Below are 22,612 nucleotides of genomic sequence, written 5' to 3'. Positions count from 1 at the left end.
GACAATAAAGGAACTGGACACACATCCCATTTACTCAAGGTGTACACCATAACCTCCCACCATGCCATCTGCACCAGCCTCTGCTCTGCCAATGGGTCAAGCGTACTGCCTTTGCTTTCTGATGATCTTCCCTATAACTTTGCCCCCCCAAAGCAGCAGCCTGCTAATTTTCTCCTCCAACCTCTGATCAGACTCTAAATTTATTTTTTCCTGAGACGGCTCAGTTGATCAATTGCCTCCATTCTATTAAGCAGCCTGCAAGTGTAGTGCATGCCCATACCATTCCAGATAAACATTCCAGCCACCCAAATGAGTTTGAAAGGAAGCCAAGTGACTTTGCCTATCCCCATCTCAAGCTCCCACTTTCAATAATGTCTGTGTTACACAACATACCAGCACAAATCCTGCTTCCCACGGCCCTTGGTGCCAGGGCTACCTGCAGTCTGAAATACCTTCTCAGACCACACTTCCTTTTTTCCCTTTTTCCTTGGCTTGGCTCTGTGCAGAGCTGAGTAAGCTCCTCTGTCTGCTACATGGGGGTTAGCTGTCCTTGCCAAAGGAGTTGTCAGCCACAGCATGACAGGTGACAGCCATTTCCTCTTTCTGAAAGCAGTGTTACCAGCCACACCATCCCTCTCCTTAATTTAGAAAGCTGTTTTGTTTCATCTAGTTCTACACTTCCACTTGCAGGCTGAGGGCTGTAACAGGAATAACAGCACTGAGGTTACACGACACTTTCCCTGTTCAAATCATTGGGCAAGGAAGCCCACAGGAATTGCTTATTGTAAACATTTCCCACAGACTAAACCCAACAGGTAGTAGCAAGCAGTCTTGCTACCCTGCATTTTCTGTGTAACGACAACAAAGGAACCACTATATGGAATGAGGTGTATCTCTTAAATTTTACCCTCTGGACATTCTGCGTTTGCAGTTGAAGATTTATGTCAAATATACTTCTCAGCTCTGAGTATCTGCCAAGTGGATTCTTATTAATGGGGGGGGGGGATATAAAAGAGCAATAGCAGAATTTTTCTCAGCATAAGGGATGAAACCAATCTATTACTTCTATTACTGTAAATTAGAAGCAAGACCAGAGCTAATCTCAGGGATTTTTTTTACAGTCACCTCTTCTTGCAGTTTCTAAAAAGAAGTCTCAAACCTTTGAAGTTCTTGAATCTAAATTCCTGCTTACAACTGTTAAAATATGAGAGTTTTTTTCCTGGTATCCACCAGTTCTCAGAGGCACTACCTTGTGTAGTGACATTACAGATGCCAGTCCCACAGTCTGTCCTATGCAGACAAACACCCACACCTTGAGTCCTCAGTGGACCCACGTGCCTGGTAAGACAGGGAGTCAGAAATCCAGCCACCAAGAGCAGTAACAAAAGCACAATACATGCTGCAACACGTACACTGGAGATATTAAGTTGTGTCACTACAAAGCATTAGCCTCCACTGTGCATATATAAAAAACAATTCTGAAAGAGGCACAGATCTGAGATGAAATGTGATGATTGCAATCCTAATAGAATTCAATATTTTAACTCTGTACTGTACAATGTCTGGCAACCTTATTTCTACATTGCTTTTAAACACAGATGTCTCATCCATAAAATAGTATCTATAACTTTGTCTTTAGAAAAGTACAGCAAAAAATTGCTCTTTCTTTCCTTTTGAAGACATGAACCACCTAAAAGGATTAATAAGTAAAAATATGGGAACTAGTAAACATTCCACTTTTTCCTTTAAGATATTAAAATTTCTAGTTTGGCTTGGTTCTGAAAGCTTCTAAACAAATTATGTAAATTACTTATCCTAAATACTTGGTTCACAACAACAAAAGAAGTTAATGATGATGTTACTTTTAGTCTTCTAAAGTTATGCTAATGAAAACATTAATCAAAGATTGCAGTCCCATTTTCAGTCCTTGCCTGTTGTAGGTGGATTTCATTGAGCAATAAGATTTATAGCTCCATCATGACACAACGAATATAAGGCTGAACTCATTCAGGTGCTAATGAAATGTGATTTGGGAACTCTTGCACCAGCTGGGTGATGATTAGGGCTTATCACAGATAGGTCTAGGAAAAGGCTGGGAAATACTTAAGCTTGTTTTGCAGTTACTTTGAGCTCTTAGGAAAGGAGCAATTTCTCTACAACATCAGCCTGAAGTTTTCTGCCCATAAAAGAGAGGTAATGATAAGGTTTTTAACTGATTTGCAAGTGATAGGGTTATATGAAGTCTGACAAAATCCTATCAAATCTTTCTGGTTTAGTGCCTTTTAAATTGTGAGATGGCTACTTTGTCTTGTCACTCAGCTAAAAAAAAAAAAAAAAAAAAAAGTTAATTAAGCAACTGGCTTCAGAGAAACCTTGCAGAACTCGCTCTGTATGATGCCTCTTGACTTGAAATCCTGCTTTTAATAGTTGCCTGCTGGCACAAGTAACTCTGTGTAGGTTTCCCACAGCAAGAAGGGGATCTTAAATGTAGTTTCTGCTTATGGGAATGGCTGCATATAAACTATAAGCAGAAGGGCCACTCAAAAATCTAAGTTACTGGATAATTTTAAAAATAATTAATGCAATAATAAGGTAGCTCCTACCCTCATAAAAATAAATACTTTAAAAGCAGAGAAAGTGCAAAGTTAAACTCTGATTCTAGAATATCTTGTCCATTCATGCTGTCAACTGGGGGAAAATAAAGGAGGGGGGGGGGAATCTACATGAGTAGTAAAATACCTGTCTCTTAACACTGCAACTCAGCTGCAGAGCAGATTCCTGTCTAAAGCCCTTCTTGCTGCAGAGGGCTACATACTTTCTACTCCTTTCCTTGGTAAAGGTGGTCTCCAGCTCCTCTCAAAAGAGAACTGCTGCCTGCCAACTGAAAACTACACAATAACTTAAAAATAAGTAGTCTTTAAGAACTGTGAGATTTGAAATAGGGTGATTAAATGGCTGAGAGGTTTTTTGAGTGGATTGGAGAACTAAAATGTTAAATATAGCAGAGCATGGTAGAAAAAGAGTTCCTCCGTTTTTATTTTAAATAATTTTTATTATAGAATACATCCACTTTTGATTCTTTTGTAGCCTAAAGGAAGATTTCTTGAGGGGGTTATTTTATCCATGAGTGTCTCTTATTTAGGTCAAATTCAGTCATTTTTCTAAAAGAAAGCCATTTCCTTTTCTATTGAACCAAAGGCTTACATATTTAAAATTCCCCTGCAAATGGACAGTGGGCTCTGTGGATTTGTTTTTGGAAAAATAACTGCTCACTTGTATGCCAGAATATGTTGATATCTAAAGTATGTTTAGGTATGGTGGGGGGGAAGGTTAGGCTCTGTTGTATGACTGTGGTGGGGTTTCTGTGTGTTTGGTTGTTTGGTTTTTTCCTTCCATGACTATTTTACATGGTTGTAAGACTATACCTGACAAGCTTTTAAGATCAAAGTGCTCAGAAACCCTTCAGAGTAGTGCTTGCTTTAGAGATGCAAGTACGAAGTGCCAGTGTGAGATAAGGAGCCATCCAGAGAACAGATAGGTCAGCAAACCTGCTCACTGTTCAGGTCCTTCTCTAATGATATTACCTACTTATCATACTCCCTTTGAAATAATTTCATTCTGTACTTGAGTTAGGGTAAGAAAAAGGAGTCATGAGAGCTATACCTAATACAAGTCCTTGAAGTGTCAGCATTCTGCTGACATATTTGCCAAGAACTGGATGAATAAGCAGTCTTGTTCTTTTGTTTAATACTGCCACAATCCAGCTGGGGGTCATATGACAGTAAGCCACACAGAGGGCACCCAGCTCTTTCTGAGATGTATCCCAGACCCATGCATGTGAGTGGTAACACTTCTGATAGGGAAGCTGGGGCTGCCCTTGGTGCTCCTCAGTGGGGCTGGGCTGGTTTAGGATTACAGGCGGCTGCTTTCCTTTGGGCCTGGACTGGAGGCTGCAGTGCCTCCATTCTGTGGACTCTGCCCAGTGTGGAAGGACAAGGCTCAGTGCTCTCCAGAGTGCTTCCCTGAGGAAACTCAAAGCCATCCTACTCTTCTCTGGAACTGGCTGAGAACATTGTCTATCCTTTCCTTACGGTTAACTATAAAGCACTGAACAGAAAAAAATTCAAAATTAGGCTGGAAAGAAAAGCATAAATTAGCATATTTCTCTGTGGATTAAATTTTTTAAACCCTTTTTGAGGATGAGGGCAAAGGAGAAGTGAAAGAATAACATAAAAATTATAACAAAAAACCCCCGCAATTTTAAAAAAGTGCTTATTCATGAAGGCTTTTTTCAAAAAGCACAGAAATGCTGCTCTTAGTCTGAGAAAGGTTATCAAGGAACAGACTAACATTGCCAAAGCTTTACTCCTTACTGTTGTTAACTTTAACTCTCTCAGAACAGAGGAATTTTGGTTAGGAGGAGGGTCTGGAAGCCATCTGGTCCCTTGCTCATGGCAAAACAACTCTCAAAGCTAGGTCAGTCTGCTCCAGTTCTTGTCCTGTTCAAGTACAGAAATTCAACCTCTTTCCTGGGCAGCCCATTCCAGTGTTCCCTCACTTTTCCTGTAGGAAATTTAGGTCATTGTGGTGCTGTCACCTTTAGGGTTTCCAGACTCAGTCCAGCAGGTTTCCATTGTCTTTGTTTTCCATAAGGTGCACCGTGTGAAGTGCAAATTTAATTATGGCCCAAGTACAAGGCTAGTGCAAGTGGTTTTGTTTGTTTAACCAGGATTTCTGATAAAGTTTCCCTGGAAGCTCTGATAGCAATATGCAGTTACCTGGGCTAGAGCTTTGCCACCCTCTGCAGTGGGTGCTAGGGCTGGATGTAGTGTGCCATAACATGCCATCCTCTACCAGCCCAGCTCCTGAGCCAGTGGCTACACCAGCACTCTGACTGTGCATTGCATGGCTCGCTGCAAAGCAACCTGGCTAGAGGTGGCAATGTCAAATACTACTGTAGGATTTTGACATGCCTCAAATAAGGGAATTGGGATGTAGCTTTGTTGAAACATGCCTTAATTTTTTAAATTCTCATTTCTTACAAATGAGAAATGGTTAGGAAGTTAGACTGATTAAAATTAGTTACAGTCTTGCTAATGAGATTAGGAATATGGCCAGAAGTCCTACTTCTAAGAGAAGAGCACCAAGACATAAAATGTGCTACCCCAAATACCCTATACTGTGAGGGCCAGATAACTTGGAGCATCCTGTGACCCAGCTTTGCAAAGTCTTTCATCACAGCAGCCAGCAGAAATACCACAAATACCTCAAATACCTCTTGTGGCTTTGCCACTAGGGCAGATACAGTTTCAGCTAAGATTTCTTGTCCTGAGCTTTAATAAATTTGCTGTCTTCTGGGAGGATTATGAACTTTCTGTAACATGTTTTCCTAGATATCTTCTGTTGATCTTTACACAAGAGGATATTAATGTTTCAGGTGTAACCATTATACTTCAAGATTAGATAATTTCTGATACCTATTAATACCTTCCCCATTCCCAATGCAGTTAAAGGATTTTACATTCCTCTAGTCAGTGAAGACTGTTGCAGAAGTGCAGCACAACAAATGACCTGTTTTACACCTGCCTGTGATGGCTAAGAAGGATTCTCTGCAGCTTACCTCCCTTCTCTTTGCTGCCCAGCACTTCTCCACTGACAGTGGTTCAGCTGCTGATGGAGCAAAGCGCTCCTGGCGAGGTGCCGGCAGCCCTAAAGTGCCTGGCCAAGTACACAGTGCGGGGGTTCTATGGTGTGGAGTGTTCCCTGGCCCTGGACGTGCTGATCCGCTACCCCTGTGTGAGAGAGGATGACTTGTTACAGCTGCTCAAGTACGAGCGGAAGCAGCTGCGCACCGTCCTCAACACGCTCAAGGCAGACAAGCTGGTGAAGCTGCGGATGCGAGTTGAAACGGCACCTAATGGGAAGAGCACGAGGCACAATTACTATTACATTAATTACAAGGTGCTGGTGGATGTGGTAAAATACAAACTGGATCAAGTACGCCGGAAAATAGAAGTGGATGAGCGGGATTCCACCACCAGATCCTCTTTTAAATGTCCATCTTGCTTGAGCACGTACACAGACCTTGAAGTCAATCAGCTCTTTGATGCATTTACAGGTGTGTTACTTTTATTCCTTATTTGCTGTTATTGTAAAGAGTAACTTTGATAGCACAAAATTGTTTCCAAGAACTTTGCAGTTAAAGCATGTTTGTTAGAATATGCTTTTTGTTTGCTGGTGAACGGGGGTTGCTGGGAGGGGAGGGTAAGAAAAGCATTGCCTCTATAGAACAGGCCAAACAAAAGGAAGATTAATCTTGAGTGTATGAGCTGGGATTGAGAATCAGATTCCAGGCCTCAGCTTTGCTTTGAATCTGGTTGAGTAATCTTAACTTATCCAAGTCTTGTGAGTCTCACTTCCTCATATGGGAATATGAACACAGCACTGTCTTTACTGTTTTGAATCTCTTAGGTAATCCATTTGTGGGGTCAGTCCTTCTGATGGAAGAGTTGGACAAGATGGGTAAAATCGTTTGCAGTCACCTACTGTAATAAGCATCTTGCAGTTCAGTGGTACCAGAGCACAGCTGTTCTCTCACTCCCGGGCTGGGAAGTTCAGGCTCCTCATGGCTCAACACAACACATCCACAGCAGAAGTGGTTTCAGAACTTGTGGGTTTTTCTTCTCTAAAATCAAAATAACTCTACTGAATATTATTTCAAAATGAGTCAAAATGGCATCATAGTGCAATACATTACTCAGAGCACAGCTACTGTGCTGACATCTGGGTCATGGGATCTGCAAAGAATGCCAGAGCTAGGCAGAATGAGCTTTACATATGACTAACCTGAAATTCCAATGGTGAAATTTGTGTTCTGCCACTTAGCAAAATCATCCTTTTCTTCCAAATGAAGGGACTCTGTCATGTTACTGAAATGCAAACATTGAGGCTAGTGATATATTTTCACACAGTAAGTTTGAAGTTTTGTTTGTTTTACTGAAGACATAAATATTGGGTTTTAGCATATGCCTTTACTCTGACTCTGGAACAACTAAAACCACATGCTCCTTATGCTTGAAAATGTCTTTTCTTACATTAAGAACTGAGAAGGTGAGACTAGAGAAGAAAAAAATAAACTGATGGTATTACACATCTGTCCAGTTTAACTTTCTTTCCTGAGACATTTCTCACTTGCGTAACAAGTGTGTAATACCAGTCTATCCCAAGTTTTCTGTGAACAAATGGATAAAGTGAGGATGTCTGGGTAAGTGTCCAGGCTGCAGACTGCTTAACAAGGTACCGTGATCTTTTTGCATTCCGTGAACATGAGCATTCCCACTTTGGGAAATGTTGCAGAGACTTTCCGCTGCACTTTCTGCAACACTGAGGTAGAGGAAGACGGCTCAGCGTTTCCGAAGCAGGACGCCCGAACCTTGCTGGCCAAATTCAACGAGCAGATGGAGCCCATCTTTGTGCTGCTGCGGGAGACTGAAGATATTGTCCTGCCCTATGACTTGCTGGAGCCTCAGCCAACGGAAATACCAGAATTATCAGAAAGGTATGAACAGCACCCTAGAACTTCTGTTCAATGCAAATCCTCCCAACAACTTCACAGTTGTAAAATCTTTGAAATACTGAACTTGCAGCCTATGTACTCTATTCTTCTTTGTTCAGTACAGTTTAATGAAGTCTGTAATATCTAAGGCATCCTAAATTATTTCTATACCTTTTTAGTTTTTTGATACATTTTTATAAATTTATTTCCAAGATTACTCCTTCAGCTAATGTTCATAGCCCTTTCTATAAAAAATGTTTCTCTATCAAGTGTGCTTCATCCAGAGATGCACTACTGAAGAGACCTTGCAAAAATCAATGGTTCAGAACCACTTGCCTCTGAGAGAAGTAAAAGGGAATGTAAATTATTAGGGCACTTGCTAAAGCTAATCTGCTGACAAAAACATGTTGTTTGGGGTTGGTTTGTTTGTTTGTGATCATTGTTTGTTTTTATAATGGGAACTGGAAGAGGTTCTTGCCTGAATTCTACCTCTTCAAAATTCAACCTCATTCAGCTTTGATCCAATGTCGGGCTCAAGTGTGCTGGAATCCTGCAGCCACCCTGAAAAATGGACACACAAAAGTGCTACTTTTGGCCTTACATACACCCAAAACTTAACTATTGATGTCCAAAACTCAAAGCACGAGAAGAAAAGAAGAGAAAAAGCAATTGAAAAGCAACCTATTTGGTTGTCACAGAGCACTGTGGAAGGAGCAGCAACAGCCACCAACAATAGTGTTGGTAAGTTTAGTGAATTCACAAATTAATTCAGAAGCCTTAGTGCAGTTAAATACACTGAAAATGTACTGAGCTTGGCTTAGAAGATAAGGTTTCAATTCTGTATTAGTGGTTATCAGACCTTAGTTTCCAAAATCCAGTTTTAAGATTGACTGAGGTTGTATTTCTAAAGCCAGAGATCAGGTGGGTCCTGAAATTCTGGCTTTAGCCATGCAGTAATTTTAGTGGTAATGTTTACCATGGAAAGCTCTCAGAAATGTCTGTACTTTCAAGAGAATTCTAGTGTGGGTAAAAAAGATCCAGAGTAGAAAAACATCATCTATGTAGGATGCCTGTGGTAACTGTGAACAATTGACCCCTCTAACACTTAGTATTGTGTACTAGGAGTAAATGCTTCTGAAGAAACTGAAGAAAATATTAAAGAAACTGTCACTGATAATGAAATCATCAAGACTCTTCTGATCCATGAATTCAAGTCATCATCTAGCACAGACCAGGCTCCCATCAAAAGCAAAATCCATGGATCACATCGTGATAACAGTGAGTTTGAAGAGGATGCCAAGCACTCAAGAGAAGGAATGAAAGTAGCTGGCAGCAACTTTGAGCAAGAGGAGGAACAGGAAACTCTGGGTCCTATTTTAATGGTAGCTGGCCAGCCCTGTTCATATGGCGAAGTTAGTGAAAACCCAGAGCTTGTGTCTCTCATGACTAATGAAGAGAGAGATGCTTATATAAAAGTAGGGCAAGAAATATTCCAGTCTGTCTTTGAGTAACTACTACTGTAGGAATATCCAACCTTGCATATAATGGATGAAGGCTTCTGACTTAATGTTCTTCAAAGTTTACCACTGAAGGGTTTTGTCTGAACTTGCTCTTAAGCAAGATGGTAATCCTGTAGTAGGTAACTACAGTTCAAATATTATCATTGCAGCCACAGCAAGTGTTTGTTGTTGTAATGCCTAGACTTTGTGGATGATGTAATTAGTTTTGGAGTATGAATAATTTCAGGATACATTTGGATCTGATTAAAATAACATTTCAAAAGCAGTGATGCAATCTATAGTAAGAAATAAATTATTCCACCTTCCTCCCAGAAGTAAGTTACTTCCAGCAGTGAAAATGAGTCCAAATCCAGTATGACTTGGTTCCATTCCATATGTGCATTCCACTGGTTCATTAGGTCACTCAGTGTACAACAGTAAAGGACAGGTGTCACACAGCAACCTCCTCCTAAGGGCACAGCTGTTACTAAACTGCATTAGGAACTGCATTAGAGGAGAAGTAACTCTGGCCTTAGAGTTTTCATTCTAAGAATAATTTTTCCAATTCTTTGTACCCAGGGCATTACAGAACCATCATGAGTGGTAAACACTGGACAGTAAAATGTAAAATTTCATTTTGGTACAGATCAGTAAGGGAGCAAGCAATGTCTTAAGCACAAGACTCTGCTTCTCCCATCTCACTCCCATACTCCCCTGTGTTCTTTTTTGCAAGAAATAAATTCTGCTTGAAATGAACTATGTGAGTAGAAGGACTGGCATTAGACATAAGTGAGTTTAATTTCAGCAGTTCTACTACTTGAGCAAGACATAATGAAAGTAGACTAGATGGGCACAAAGCAAAACACAGGAGGTTCCCTTTGAATATTAGGAAAGCTTCACTGTAAGGGTGACAAACACTGGCAGAGGTTGCTCAGAGAGGTGGTAGTCTCCCACCAGGAAGATACTCAAAAGCTACTTTGGCAAACAGCTCTGAGTGGCCCTGCTGGTACAAGATGACCTTGAGAGGTTCCCTGCTGACCACTCCATGACAAAACAGAGAGAAGGTTATGAGCAAAGAAATACCATTTCAATGCATTTTTCATGTACACATACTATTGGTTTTCAAAGGTAGTTTTCAATAGCTGGTGTGGGGCTGTTTGGAATCTGTGCTGAAAGTAAGTGTTGATAACACAGAGATGTTTTCATTATTGCTGAGCAGCACTTCCACAGAGTCCAGACCTTCCTGCTCATCACAGTGAGAAGGCTGGGGCTGCAGTTAGGAGGGGAATCATACAGGGATAGCTGCCCCACACTGACCAAAGGGCTATTCCACACCATAGAGCATCCTGCTCAGCATATACAGAGCTCAAAGAACTAGCAGGTTCTGGTCAGAGTAATAGCATCTGTCCTTCCCAAATCCTTGTCATGCATCATAGAGCCCTGTTTTCCTGGAGATGGCTAAATGCTTGCCATTTTGCTTTGCTTGCATGTGCAGCTTTTGCTTTACTGAATAATCTTTCTTACAACTATGAATTACTTTGTTTTCACTCTTCCCCTTCTCACTCTGATCCCAATGGTTGATGAGTGAGCAACCACCTGCTTGGTGCTCAGTTACTGACTAGGGTTAAACCCATTATTCCAGGGCAAGAATTCAGGAACGGGGTGTGCTCAGGCTCTTTCTTGAGCTTAGAATTTAATGATTCAACATATAAACTAGCTTTATTTCAAATCTGCACATATAATCTCACTCCACTTTATAAAAAATATCCTCTTTTAGGTCTGAGTGATTCTTGGGCTAAATTAGTAATTAGAACTTCGACAGTTTCCATTTCACAGGCTTTCCTCTGTTACAATGTATTTCTTTGGTCCTCAAAATGGTAAAGTTTCTTCTGCCTACAGCAGTACCACCAGTTTAGAAGCCTGCAGAGTAACTTCAAACCTTTTGATAATCTACTTTCATCCTTGGACATGAGAGGCACATGACCGTAATATGCCAATTCAAAATTAATTCATAAAACCTAGATATACTCCAAACAAACTAGAAAAAAAAATCACAGAAGAATTACATTCTCATTTTATTTAAACTTCAAGCATATTTAGGCTTCACCATCACTATACTGTCTCTCACAGTATATAGCCATATTTTCATACTAACCTCAAAAGCAACACAATCCTGAATTAAAGATGACCAGTGCATTTTAACTATTTTCAGAAAAGCCTTGTGTTTAAGGTAAACAGGATCTTTATAATGCAGCAGGTTTACTGAATAAGCTTCTTGTAGCTCATTTTTATGACTTGGTGTTATTAGCAACTCTGACCTGAAAGATGGAACAAAATTTCCCAATCTACTTTTCTGTAATTCTAATTCCACCTTTACCATGAGACTCCAGGAGGTGGCTGACTTAAACAGTTGTTTAAAAACATTAACTTTAATTGTAGTTTCCTAAATTTCATTACAAAGTCAAACACTTTAGAACAGATTCTCCAGACCCTCAATTGCAGCAATTTTAAGTGTTAGCTATGAAAAGATACTAACATTTTCAGACAGGTTTAATCCTTTGAACAGCAAAAGGATTCAGCAAAAGCAGAAAAATACAGCTGGTTTGTGCAGTTAACTATAAACCTGGGGTATTCAACTTCACCTCAGATAAATGTGATGATAGAAAGGAATTTCACAGCCATGAACAAGAACTTTTTTGTAATAGACAAGCTATACTCCAGGCTATAAAGACAACATGTAGGTATATACCTTGCATTTTGAGATGATGCAAGAAACTTGGAGAATTTCTTGTCCCAGGAAAATTAGCAGTATTTCTTGTAAGAGAAGAGTAAACAAGCATGCTAACAAGTCAATTAACTTCCAGCAACAAACTCAGCATATCCAGTTTGTAAGCCAAAGAAAATTTTTCAAAAGAGAAAATTTACAGACAAGTCCAAACTTTATTTAAAACTACCATTTTGAACAATTTTAAAATTACCAAACAAGTCACAATAAAAAATAAAAAATTAAGACAGAAAAAGAACACTGCAGCAAAACTGAATAGAAGTGGATTCAGTTCCAGCTGTTTAAACTGCCACAGGCAGAAGATCACATACCTATTCTAAGAGGCAGTGTATTAAAAATTTTACATTTTTATACACTTCCAGAATTCTGGGAAATTAATGCTGATCTTCCATATGCATTTGTATACGTAGAGTTTATAAATGCACACATCTTCGTGTTATTCTTACACATTTTGAGCTCCAAAACTTTCTGAAAAATAAGAAAAAAAGCATTGTCTAACATCTACAAGGCATCAAACAGCTCATGACCACATTTCACCACACAGTATACTTCATATGAAAAATAATTTCTTTCTCCCTGAGGAGATGTTTTACTATTCTGAAAAATCTCTTGAATGTTACTATCAGAAAAACACTGAGCAGTCTGTCAGGAAATTATACTAAGTGCTATTAAATCAGATAATAGTAATTATAATTTACAATATTATTAAACCCAAGCTTGTGTAACAAGAAACAAAAACTTTGCTTTGGATAAGTTTCAAAACCATTATGTTGTGACATACACTTTAAATATGTTGATTTTTATGACTTTATCAGCCACAGAATCTAAAAAAGTATATAGAAGGGAGATGGATAGCAAGATAAAATCCCTTCATATCAACATAACATTTTCAAATACATGATAATAAAACCCAGTATTTTTACAGCACCACAATAACTGCTTATTTCAATCAGCAACATTTAAATTCCAGCATTCCAGAGTGTTTTCCCAATATGCAGAATATAGAAAACAATTACCAGGTTCCTTCAGTGTTTGGCCATCTCCTGCTAATTCTTGATCTTGAGCTCCACCTCCACCCAGTAATTCATCAGACAAGCTCTTGGTTTGGGCCTCTGTTTCCATTTTCTTCATCAAATCTGCCTTTATAACAGAAAAAGCAAATCTCAAAATTCTGGACAATTCTTACTAATGGTAACATAGACATTTAAGGGTATGCACTTCTGAACAACAATTCCACAAATAATAGCAAAATACCTCTGAATACACAGCAAGTTTGAGGGACAAGTCTTCAACTTTCACAAAGTCATCTTCATCAGATTTTTGACTTACATTTCCAGAACCAGGCTCCTGTTAATAAAAATTGTGGTTATTTAAGAAGTGATATTTTGTGTTCTTTTCACTCCTATTAAAGTACATTTAAAAACCCAACGTGCATATCAAATCTGCAGATGGAAAAAAAAAAAACAAACAAAATCCCGAATTTGCAGATGGAAAAAAAGACTGCAAACCAGAAATAACACTGAAATAGAAAAAAGCTTATCATTTCTCTTGGATGCATCTTAACTGAAATATACACACATATTCGTTCACTAGCACAGGTGATTCTGTATCAGGGCTGCCAGCCATGGAGCTTTCAGAACTTGCACCAGATTTGTTTTCTGCACACGTGGTATCCTGTGTTTGAGTTTCATTCACTGCTAAAGATGAGCTTGATCCTTCTGTTTTCACAGTGGCTGTTATAAAGGACTCTGGGGTATTGACTGTTAAAGCTGGTGTATTCTCCATGACACTGAGGTAATGAGGTACAACTGCAGCCACATCTTGTTCACCTAAAACCACAGAATTACATTTTAACTAGGCAGAGGTAGTAAAATATTCTGAACACACAAAAATGCCAGATTATTACTATTATTATTATTATTCTAAAAATTATGATCCAAAGCTACAAATAAGCAATGAAAGTGAATTATAGTCTCTTAGACCAATACAAAGCTGATTGAAGTAAAACATCAGTTATTTGTACCCTTACACACTTAAGTACAAGCAATTTATCCCATGAGAGTATGTGATTTGATTTCTGACTCAAAAAAGTTTAAAAATAAAAAACGCAAAACACAACTTCCAGAACTAAGTACCTTATTATAAAATATTCATTCTAAGTATGAGGAGATATAATACAGAACAGTTAGTTCCTTAATATTTTGCCACTCTAATACTGATTTTCAGTCTACCAAAAAAGGCCAAGAACAAAGCTAGTGTTTGCAACAGAAAAACACAGGGAATGTGGTAGTAACAACAGTTACACTAGAAATAACATTCATACTACCCAGTAATGCTCCCTTCTTTTGATGGAAAACAATTTCTTCACTCTTAATCAGTTACATTACTCACAGAAAAAAAAAAAAAAATTGCTACTAGTAAATGGAACAAACACAGGATAAATCTAAACATCAAAACACTGTAACACACATTAATTCTGATACAGTTGTATGCCAAGAGCAGCAACAATCAGCTAAAATTCTTGCTCACATCAAGCATCAAAACCTCATCTACCTAAGCAAGATTATTCAATTTTTCCTCTTTAAAAGGTTTATTGTGTCAACACAGGTACATCCAGGCAACTGATACAGTTCTCTGAGAAAAACAGTCCAGTAAATTTGATCATCTCACTCTTAATTACAGAGGCACTGTCCAAGACAAGTCTCACCATATGGAAATTCATATGGAAGTGTTAGTCTCTCAGTTACTGCATACAGGGCTTACCTTTAACATTAACAGATTCTTGTTCTGATGACAAAATCTCACTGCTTTTTGCCTTACTCAACTCTTGGTTTGAAGTCTATTGGGGAAGGTAAAAATGGTAACAAAATTTTACTGATCAGCTTCATAGTTTATTGGCTAATTTACTTACTGGAAAGAAACTGTTCGCTTTCTCCATGAATTTGTCTTTTCAGTAGTTTGAAATAAAGACAGCAAGTTCCTATTTGCCAGCTAGTCAGCAACAGTTTACAAAACCATTAACACTGATAAGCATGTTTTATCTGAACATTTTCTTTTCACTGCAGTAGTTCCCAGGTAAACTCTTTGGTTGCACTTAAAAGATCTACTGTTTTAGCCTTTAAAGTAAAATGTTCCAGTTACATCCTTGCCTAATGTTAATACCTGCTAAGCAAACCCAAGTTTCTAAATTGTCAATCTTATTTAATATATAAAGAACTAAAAATTCTCTAAAACCAGGTCACACATTTAAACCTTTTTAAGAAAACTAACAGTGAAATGACATTCATACCCAATAATATTTTACCATTGTTCCAGAAATAATTATCACAAAAGGGAGGAAAAGACAAACAAAAGACATGCTAGAATACAAGAGTGAATTACTCCCAATTAGAACTCCATCTCAGCAGACACAGATAAAGAACTATTTAAAGGTTTAAAATTACACTTTTTTGAAAGTTTAACTTCTCACTTGCAGCTTAACATTTTTTCCTCTCTCATAGCAGATTAGTTTTGTCTCTGTCCATCCATCCACTTTGGCATCAACTGTAACAAACTTAGGTGAGGAATGCTACATTTTGCATGTAGCAGCTACTGGTATCACACAATTTCTTGTATTATTCTTTTACTTTCAGCAGTATACAGTGCAACAGGAAAAAATGAGGTACCTATAAATATATACTAAAAAGCTGTGCACTGGCACAGGTTTGTTCTGCTTTTAAAATTTTGACAGTACCTGTTCATTTTCAGTTGTTTCACTGCTGGCTTGTAGTGATGTTTGCACATCAACAGGTCCTTCCTCAAATTCTATTTCTTCATCTTCATTCTCATCTTCTCCACTGCCATAGTTAGTCAGAGCTTGGGTTTCTGCCTTTGATAAACCTAAAGGCAAATCAATGTAGAACCACCTTTGATTTGCCAAATCCTGCTGGCGAATTTAATGCAATGATACCCCTAATTTCAAAACATTCTTTAAGATTAAGATGCAGTAGCAACTTAACTTTCAAAGACCTGTATGTTTCACAGCAGCTATATTATGAACAAACACCCCTGTATTGGTGTGAAATGTCAAAGTTATTAAACAAGCTGGTGCAAAGAATGTAAATGGTAAAGCAATCCAAGTTAGAAGTAGTTGGTGTAAAACAAAAAAATGACATAGACAAACAAATATATGCAAGCTTTACTTTAAAGTAAAACCACATTTTAAAAAGACACATTATTTAAATGAAAAACTGCGTAAAATTTGCACAGCTTTCACATAATTCAGGCTAAAGACTGAGAAACTTGGAGTTAAGCTGATTGTGAAAAAATGAGCTCCTCTAATTGGAATATTTAACCCTTGACATAACACTAGGAAATACAGTACTGCAAAACTTTCACTGACAAAGGACTGACTATAAAATTTGCGAGAGAAGGTGTCACACAGCACTACTTCATGCAAATCCTATTGTAAAATTAGCTGGTCAAAACTACAGTGGAAGCATTGAATAATGAACTACATAAAAGTGTCTTACTTATTGCCACTGGACCTCTTTCACTTTCTTCATCTTCCTCTTGATCAGATGCATCAGATCTAATACTTTCTGGCACTCTGTTACCAGCACACACTTCTGAGTCTGGTACTTGTTTAGCCGTTTCAGTCTCATCCTTATCCTAGGAAAACATGGAAAATACTGTGCAAATTCACATTTATCTGAAGACTACACTAAGGTTTCTACATAAAGGAGTTATTTCTCAAAAGTTAAAAAGTATCTACTGAAAACAAGTTTAAGTAGTCCTTATGGCCTTGAAATGAATACAGCAGAACAGGACTCCTAAAACAGAACATCAGAACTTCTTGTAAGAGATCATGGCACTGTTCAGACACAGCTTTCAAGGACCTAATAACTACAGAGTATGTCAGTATCTGGAAAGCTTGACATTGATCATGCTAGGTTAAAAAAATTCTTTAAATTAGATTAGTCATTATCAAGAAGCTGGACACACCTGCATTATTACCTTCCAGCAACTTCTCTGCTCCTCCTAAATGAGGAGTAAAAATATTCCTAACTGCAGCTTCTCATCTCTTTGGCAGTACCTCCTCAGCAGTCTCCCTACTGAATAATTTGCTAAATATGTTGAATGAGAAAATTCGGCTGTTCCTATATGAACCTCAAGCAAAGCCCCAGGCTTGGCTCCAAATCTTGAAAGGACTCTTCTACAGTAAAGCAACTGTAACAAGTGATGTACAACTTCCTACTTTTACTTCCAAAGAAGTATGACAGAAGCCCTAAGCCCTAGAAGAAAGCACTGACTCCACTCCCACACATGCCTACCTATATCCATTTAGGAAAGCATTCAACATTCTGCTTAGTATATACACCTTGGCTGAAGAAAGCTGAACATTACAGCAGACCATTTAAAACTTCATACACAACACATTTCCCCAGTGATATCAGAAGAAACTTGAATGGTTTTCAAAATAAACTTGAGGAGAAAAGGGACAAATTCTGAGCACTAACATTTCATACTCATAGCACAGGCAGGCCTGGACTCTGAAACCTCAAATACCACATGTACCAATTGAGAACATCTACCTTCTCCCACAGATGGAAAGTAAATCAATTTATTCCATACCATTAAAATAGAAAAGGTTAACAGCTAAAAATAGTTAAGCTGTTTTAGAAACAGACATTATAATTTACTTTGTTACTTCAATAAGATAAATCACTGAAAATAACAGAAAGGAGATTAATAAATTTCTGAAGACTGGAAAATGGACTCCTTACAGATACTTGATTCCTATGACAGACAACAGTTAGACTAAGTGATCTCTAAACTTATCTGAGGAATAAAGACAGTTGAAAGGCATACACATACTTTGTCCTCATCGACATCTTCAACAGAAGAACAAACATCCACCTGGAGACCTTTTTTTGCCTAGAAGAAACACAAACTGTCTTCAAATCTGAACTGAAATAATTTGGAAATACTGAATCAAACTATAGCTCACGAAAGCCAGGTTGAAATACTAATCTTACTAAGAATTGCTATCTTAAAACAGCAGGAAGCCACAGGGACTTTTGTATACACAGATGACTTCAAAATTTCAGAGGTGCAAAGCATTGAAAAAAAATCTGTGCTAACCCTTCTAATTTCAACAATTACACTTATACTGGGCCAATCCTACAGTCTGTGGTTGAACCATACCTAGCATATCAAATTAGATACATCATCTAATGTATGCAGGGGGGTTGAAACTAGACGATCTTTAAGGTCCTTTCCAACTCAAACCACTTCATGATTCTAACTCTGATCAAGACAAAGAATAGTATTTTCAGCAGTTACTTAACTGGGCTCAAGACAGCCAGAAAACTGAGCAAGATCAAGTATGTCTGCATCAGATTCTAGAGCTGAGGGCTGTGAGAAGACCATACAGAGATAATTGTGCAGGTCTGTAAAGTAACCAGGACCTACCACTTCTGGCTCATCTCTGGCTTTGTTGAACCTGAACCTCTGCCACAGCAATGAGGCAAACATTGACCTTAACCCTAGTTCTTTCTTTCAGGAGAGAAGAAATGCTGAATCTAAGCTGGCTCCATGTTTTCTCATAGCAGGTATAAACCAACTCTTTATTGTAAAAGGCCCGGTGGACAACTTCAGATAAAACAGAAAAGTCGTGTCTAAATCTTTCCGGATTCAGCGTTCCTCTGGCCTCTTTACAAGGCACTCCACAGTCTCCCTCATACCAGTCATGCTAGTGATATATGTAAATTGATAATCTTGAAATATAGCTAGTGGTACACCTATAAATACTTTTAGGACTTTTTGTTTATAACAGGTTCAAAAAAATCTTTTGCTGGCATTTAAAGATTAATTAAGGGTTTGCTTTGGTATTTGTGTTTCTAGAAGAAAGCTGAAAGGACACTGAAATCAGAAAGACATGAATGTGATCTGGTTTATCATTTGTTTTGTAAACAGACCATATAACTTTTAAAAAGGCAACTATGCTCCCAATAAAAGCAATACTAAAATTAATAATGTAAATGGTGTGAAACCTAGCCAAAGCTTGTTTTTTAGAGCAAGAATATATCCTACAGTTGCACATATTTCTGAAGACTTTATATGTATTTTACACACCAAATCCAGAAACTGATTCTTTCTGCATCAGCAAACCAACAAACCAACTACATGACAACTTCAGAAGAATTACTCCAGTTTGTTAAAGATGATACCTAACTGAGATACTGCAAGGAAACCAGCAGGCAAACCTAAAGAGATAATGAACTGGGACCTCCAATATGTCTAAGCAGTTAGCTGGGTGTAGTGGAGCCATGCAAAAACAATACACTGGCATAGAATTAAACTTCTTCACAGCAGATTGTATGAGGCTGTGTTTTCAATTTGTGCTGAACACAGGGTTAATTGCACAGGGATGTTTTTCATTATCACTGAACAGCATTCCACTGCGTCAAGACTTTCTCTGCTCCCCACTCCACTGCAAAAGCAAGAGGTCAGAGTCCACATCAAAGAGGATGCAGCCAGGGAAGATGATCCTCATTAACCCAAGGGATGTTCCACATGACATGGCATCATGCTCAGCATATAAAGCTGGGCAAAGAGTGAGGAAGTGGGGGAGATCCAAAGTGATGGTGCTTGACTTCCCAAGTCACCATTACATGTGATGGAGCCCTGCTCTCCTAGAGGTGGCTGAACACCTGCCAGCCTATGGAAAGTGGTGAATGAATTCCTTGTTTTGCTCTATGAATTCAACGTCTTTATCTCAACCCATCATCTTCCTCAATTTTACCCTTCTGACTGTATCCCATCCCACAGGGTGGTTATAAGAGGCTCAGCTGCCTGCTGGGGTAAAACTACTCAATGGCCCCAGATGTTAAAAATATTTCAACACTTGCTTATTCCTTCCTGTGTTCACATATAACCATTAGAAATTTCTTCTGAATTATGAACAAAGTGTATACAATTAGGTATCTGTAACAGGACTTGCCATTACTGAAGAAAACCAGTTCACACTCCTACACAAGCAATACTGTGATTACACAGCAACTGGTAAATAAATAAATAAACATATATAAGGTATAAAATAAGGTAATCAAATTAGTTTAGAAAATACACATATTTAGCAATCTCAGAAAAGCTACATATTTCAAAAATAAAATACAACAAACCTCTTTAGCAAAAGACTGCATTCCTTCAGTAGTTTCTGTTTTTCGTTTACATCTCTGCTTTACAGAAATACTGTTGTTGTCCAAGTCTTGCATGAGTTTAAAAAAGGCTAATTCATTAAATAACACTTCAGAGATCTCCACAAGAAGATCCTCCCCACAATCTTTTAATTTTCTACCAGCAAATTTTGCTAGTGAATCCTGTGAAGAGAAATAATTCTTCAGTTTCTGAAACAGGTTTTCAAGCTTTAAAGACTTAATTTTTTAAAGACTTTAATTTTTTCATATTTCTACTAACTCAGAATTAGCTATATATATATTAGCTCATCTTTAAAAAAAAGTTTAGCATCTTAAACAGATTTTACATGGAATCTCTAGTAACTTAGCACAGAACTTAATAAGCTCATGATTTAAACCCCATGCTTGTAGAAAATAAAAAGCAGAATGAAAAAGTGTAGAGTACAGATTTTCAGGAATTTACACAAGATGTCCATGAAAAGCATCACCAGAGCTTTCCTTGAAGACAGCCACAGGCCAGAGATACACCTCTCACTACCTTCTGTGACAGAAAAGATGTTCTGTGTGCAGTAAATCATTAGTTTAGGAATAAAGGTAATACCTCATCATTGTATCAAAGCTGAAGGAGAACAGCAGCTATGTATTCAAGGTGTAAAATACAATTTCAGAGAAGCTGGGTTATCTGTTGCTCATCAGCCAACTTGAGCGGTGCAAATCAGCACTGAAAAACTACTAACCTGAAGTATACTGCCAAGCTGCTTATGAAAGAACTTCACAAATTCTTTACTTTCATCATGTTGTTGTGTAAGAGTCAAGACCATACGTCTTACTGATGTCAGTAATTGAGAAGAGCATACTTCATCCATGTGTTCCTACACAAGTATCACAGAATGAACTTTGTTACCACTTCAAAAGAAAAGTTAGCCATCAACTCAAATACAGAATTTATAAAAAAACACCTACTGAAGGAACAGCACACCACAAAGAAAGTCTTAACCAATCTCACAAACACCATACTTGATGAATGACTGATTGGTCAAAATACACAAAGATTTATCTCAGTTTTCTAGTACATGAGTATTTGGCATCTTAAAATGTCTGGTCAAAATAAGAAGCTTCATATATTGTGGCTGTATACTCAAGTGTATTAAAGTGTATATTAAGATACCTACTGTTACATGCAGCCTTAAAAATGCAGATAAAAAAACAAGTCTATAGGCACTCTGACTCTAGCATGTCAACAATATACAGTTTTTAACTTAGCATCAACAAAATACCTTATTAGACAAACTTAAGTTTATACACTCTGCATACTATAAAAGGGAACAGGGATAGGCCTTAATCATCTTACAACTCAATCTTCTCTGCTCTCCAACCTTGCAAAGGAGGAACTGTGATTACTTCTCTCTCTTTAAAGAAGAACATTTCTTCTCTGTAATAAGTTAAAAGCTCTCTACAACTCTAAAAATATTTATAAACAGGAGAAAATAATGCTAAAAATCAACTGCTCTCAGAGGTATTCTTAAAAAATACCCTATTACTGTTTAATTAGTGATCTAATTTCTGTCTGCTAAAAAGCACCAAATATTTCAGAAGAACATTGTCAAACATACCTATATTAAATTTTGTCAGCTCCAAAGCAAGCAATGTCTATTCTTTTTGATGTGAAGCCCACCCGCCCTATGAAACCTAGAAACCTCACCATTTATTTCTCCTATTTAAAACTACAAAGGATCTTTCTGTGAGAACATCTAATTCTTACTTCATCTTCAGCAAGTCTGCAACTGAACACATATTTATTAGCAGCTGTTTTTAAGAGGCAACTTTTAGATTTTAAATAATGTTCTTCTCTGTAGTTATACAACTGTTTTTCTTATTCTTCTAATTCACACTGCATTATAAAGACCCCTTACCTTCAGAAAAGGAATGACCTCTTTCATAATTGCTTTAATCTGCCGGTCAAGCTGCTGAGTATCTATACGAGGACATGGAACTTCAGAAACATCACCTGAATGTGGAACAGACTGACATTCACCAGTACCTGGACCTCATTTTAATTTAAAAAAAAAACAACAACAAAACAAAACAGTAAATTTAATACATTCAACATTACTATTAAAGAAATAACACTTTCAAAATTCATTTTCTATTAAAAAAAAATTATTTCCTTAAGTATGTAAATATCCTTTGCTAAGTTTTCAATATAAATAAAGAAGAAAGCAATTTAGCTTGATAGTTACTACAGTTATTTTCTAATACTAAGCAAAATATATGTATATGTGCCTACCTTCTAATTTAGCAGTAGAAGCACCCTGAAAATTACTAGAGCAGCCCTCAGAGTCAAGCGTACTTTCAGCTTCAACTTTCATACGCTCATATTCCCTCATCCAAGACAAAGCTTTATCTAAGTGAATCACTGTGTTGCCTATATTTAGAATAAAAACACTTTTTAATCTAAATAAAAAGTTTTCCATTGACAGACAATAAACAATGATAAAAATTTCTTTAAGGCCTCAAGTTTTGAAATCTACTTATAACTAGTTATAATATTTTATTACACACTTTGATAAATTCAGTGTTTCACCAATTAGCT

At 37.7% G+C, this 22,612-nt stretch overlaps 2 protein-coding genes across 30 annotated transcripts in view; one reads left to right on the top strand and one right to left on the bottom strand.

The window, feature by feature from the left end:
• The first annotated feature begins 2,020 nt into the window (after positions 1–2,020).
• Positions 2,021–9,349, top strand: LOC306802468 (general transcription factor IIE subunit 1-like). Its single transcript, XM_079306744.1, has 5 exons — positions 2,021–2,193; positions 5,643–6,118; positions 7,357–7,558; positions 8,070–8,296; positions 8,678–9,349. The coding sequence occupies exons 2-5, from the start codon at positions 5,674–5,676 to the stop codon at positions 9,064–9,066; spliced, it is 1,263 nt and encodes a 420-aa protein (XP_079162870.1). The 5' UTR covers positions 2,021–2,193; positions 5,643–5,673; the 3' UTR covers positions 9,067–9,349.
• Positions 9,350–11,974: 2,625 nt separating this feature from the next.
• The window catches only part of PCM1 (pericentriolar material 1), a 40,584-nt gene continuing 29,946 nt past the window's right edge, over positions 11,975–22,612 (bottom strand). For 22 of the 29 annotated variants that reach the window (XM_079306426.1, XM_079306438.1, XM_079306415.1 and 19 more), the window contains 12 exons: positions 22,307–22,444; positions 21,933–22,066; positions 20,757–20,891; positions 20,005–20,202; positions 17,696–17,755; positions 16,351–16,489; positions 15,573–15,718; positions 14,603–14,678; positions 13,418–13,668; positions 13,094–13,186; positions 12,856–12,979; positions 11,975–12,307 (listed from right to left, as the gene is read on the bottom strand). In XM_079306426.1, coding sequence (XP_079162552.1) covers positions 12,282–12,307; positions 12,856–12,979; positions 13,094–13,186; positions 13,418–13,668; positions 14,603–14,678; positions 15,573–15,718; positions 16,351–16,489; positions 17,696–17,755; positions 20,005–20,202; positions 20,757–20,891; positions 21,933–22,066; positions 22,307–22,444 — 1,520 coding nt within the window. In that variant the 3' untranslated portion in view covers positions 11,975–12,281. The remainder of the gene's footprint in view (positions 12,308–12,855; positions 12,980–13,093; positions 13,187–13,417; positions 13,669–14,602; positions 14,679–15,572; positions 15,719–16,350; positions 16,490–17,695; positions 17,756–20,004; positions 20,203–20,756; positions 20,892–21,932; positions 22,067–22,306; positions 22,445–22,612) is intronic. The other 7 variants (XM_079306416.1, XM_079306419.1, XM_079306417.1 and 4 more) reach the window with 3 other exon arrangements.

Source organism: Erithacus rubecula (assembly GCF_903797595.1).
Source record: "Erithacus rubecula genome assembly, chromosome: 5".
NCBI classification, from domain to species: domain Eukaryota; kingdom Metazoa; phylum Chordata; class Aves; order Passeriformes; family Muscicapidae; genus Erithacus; species Erithacus rubecula.
Note: the sequence above shows the minus strand (reverse complement) of the source record. Positions and strands in the feature narration are given on the sequence as shown.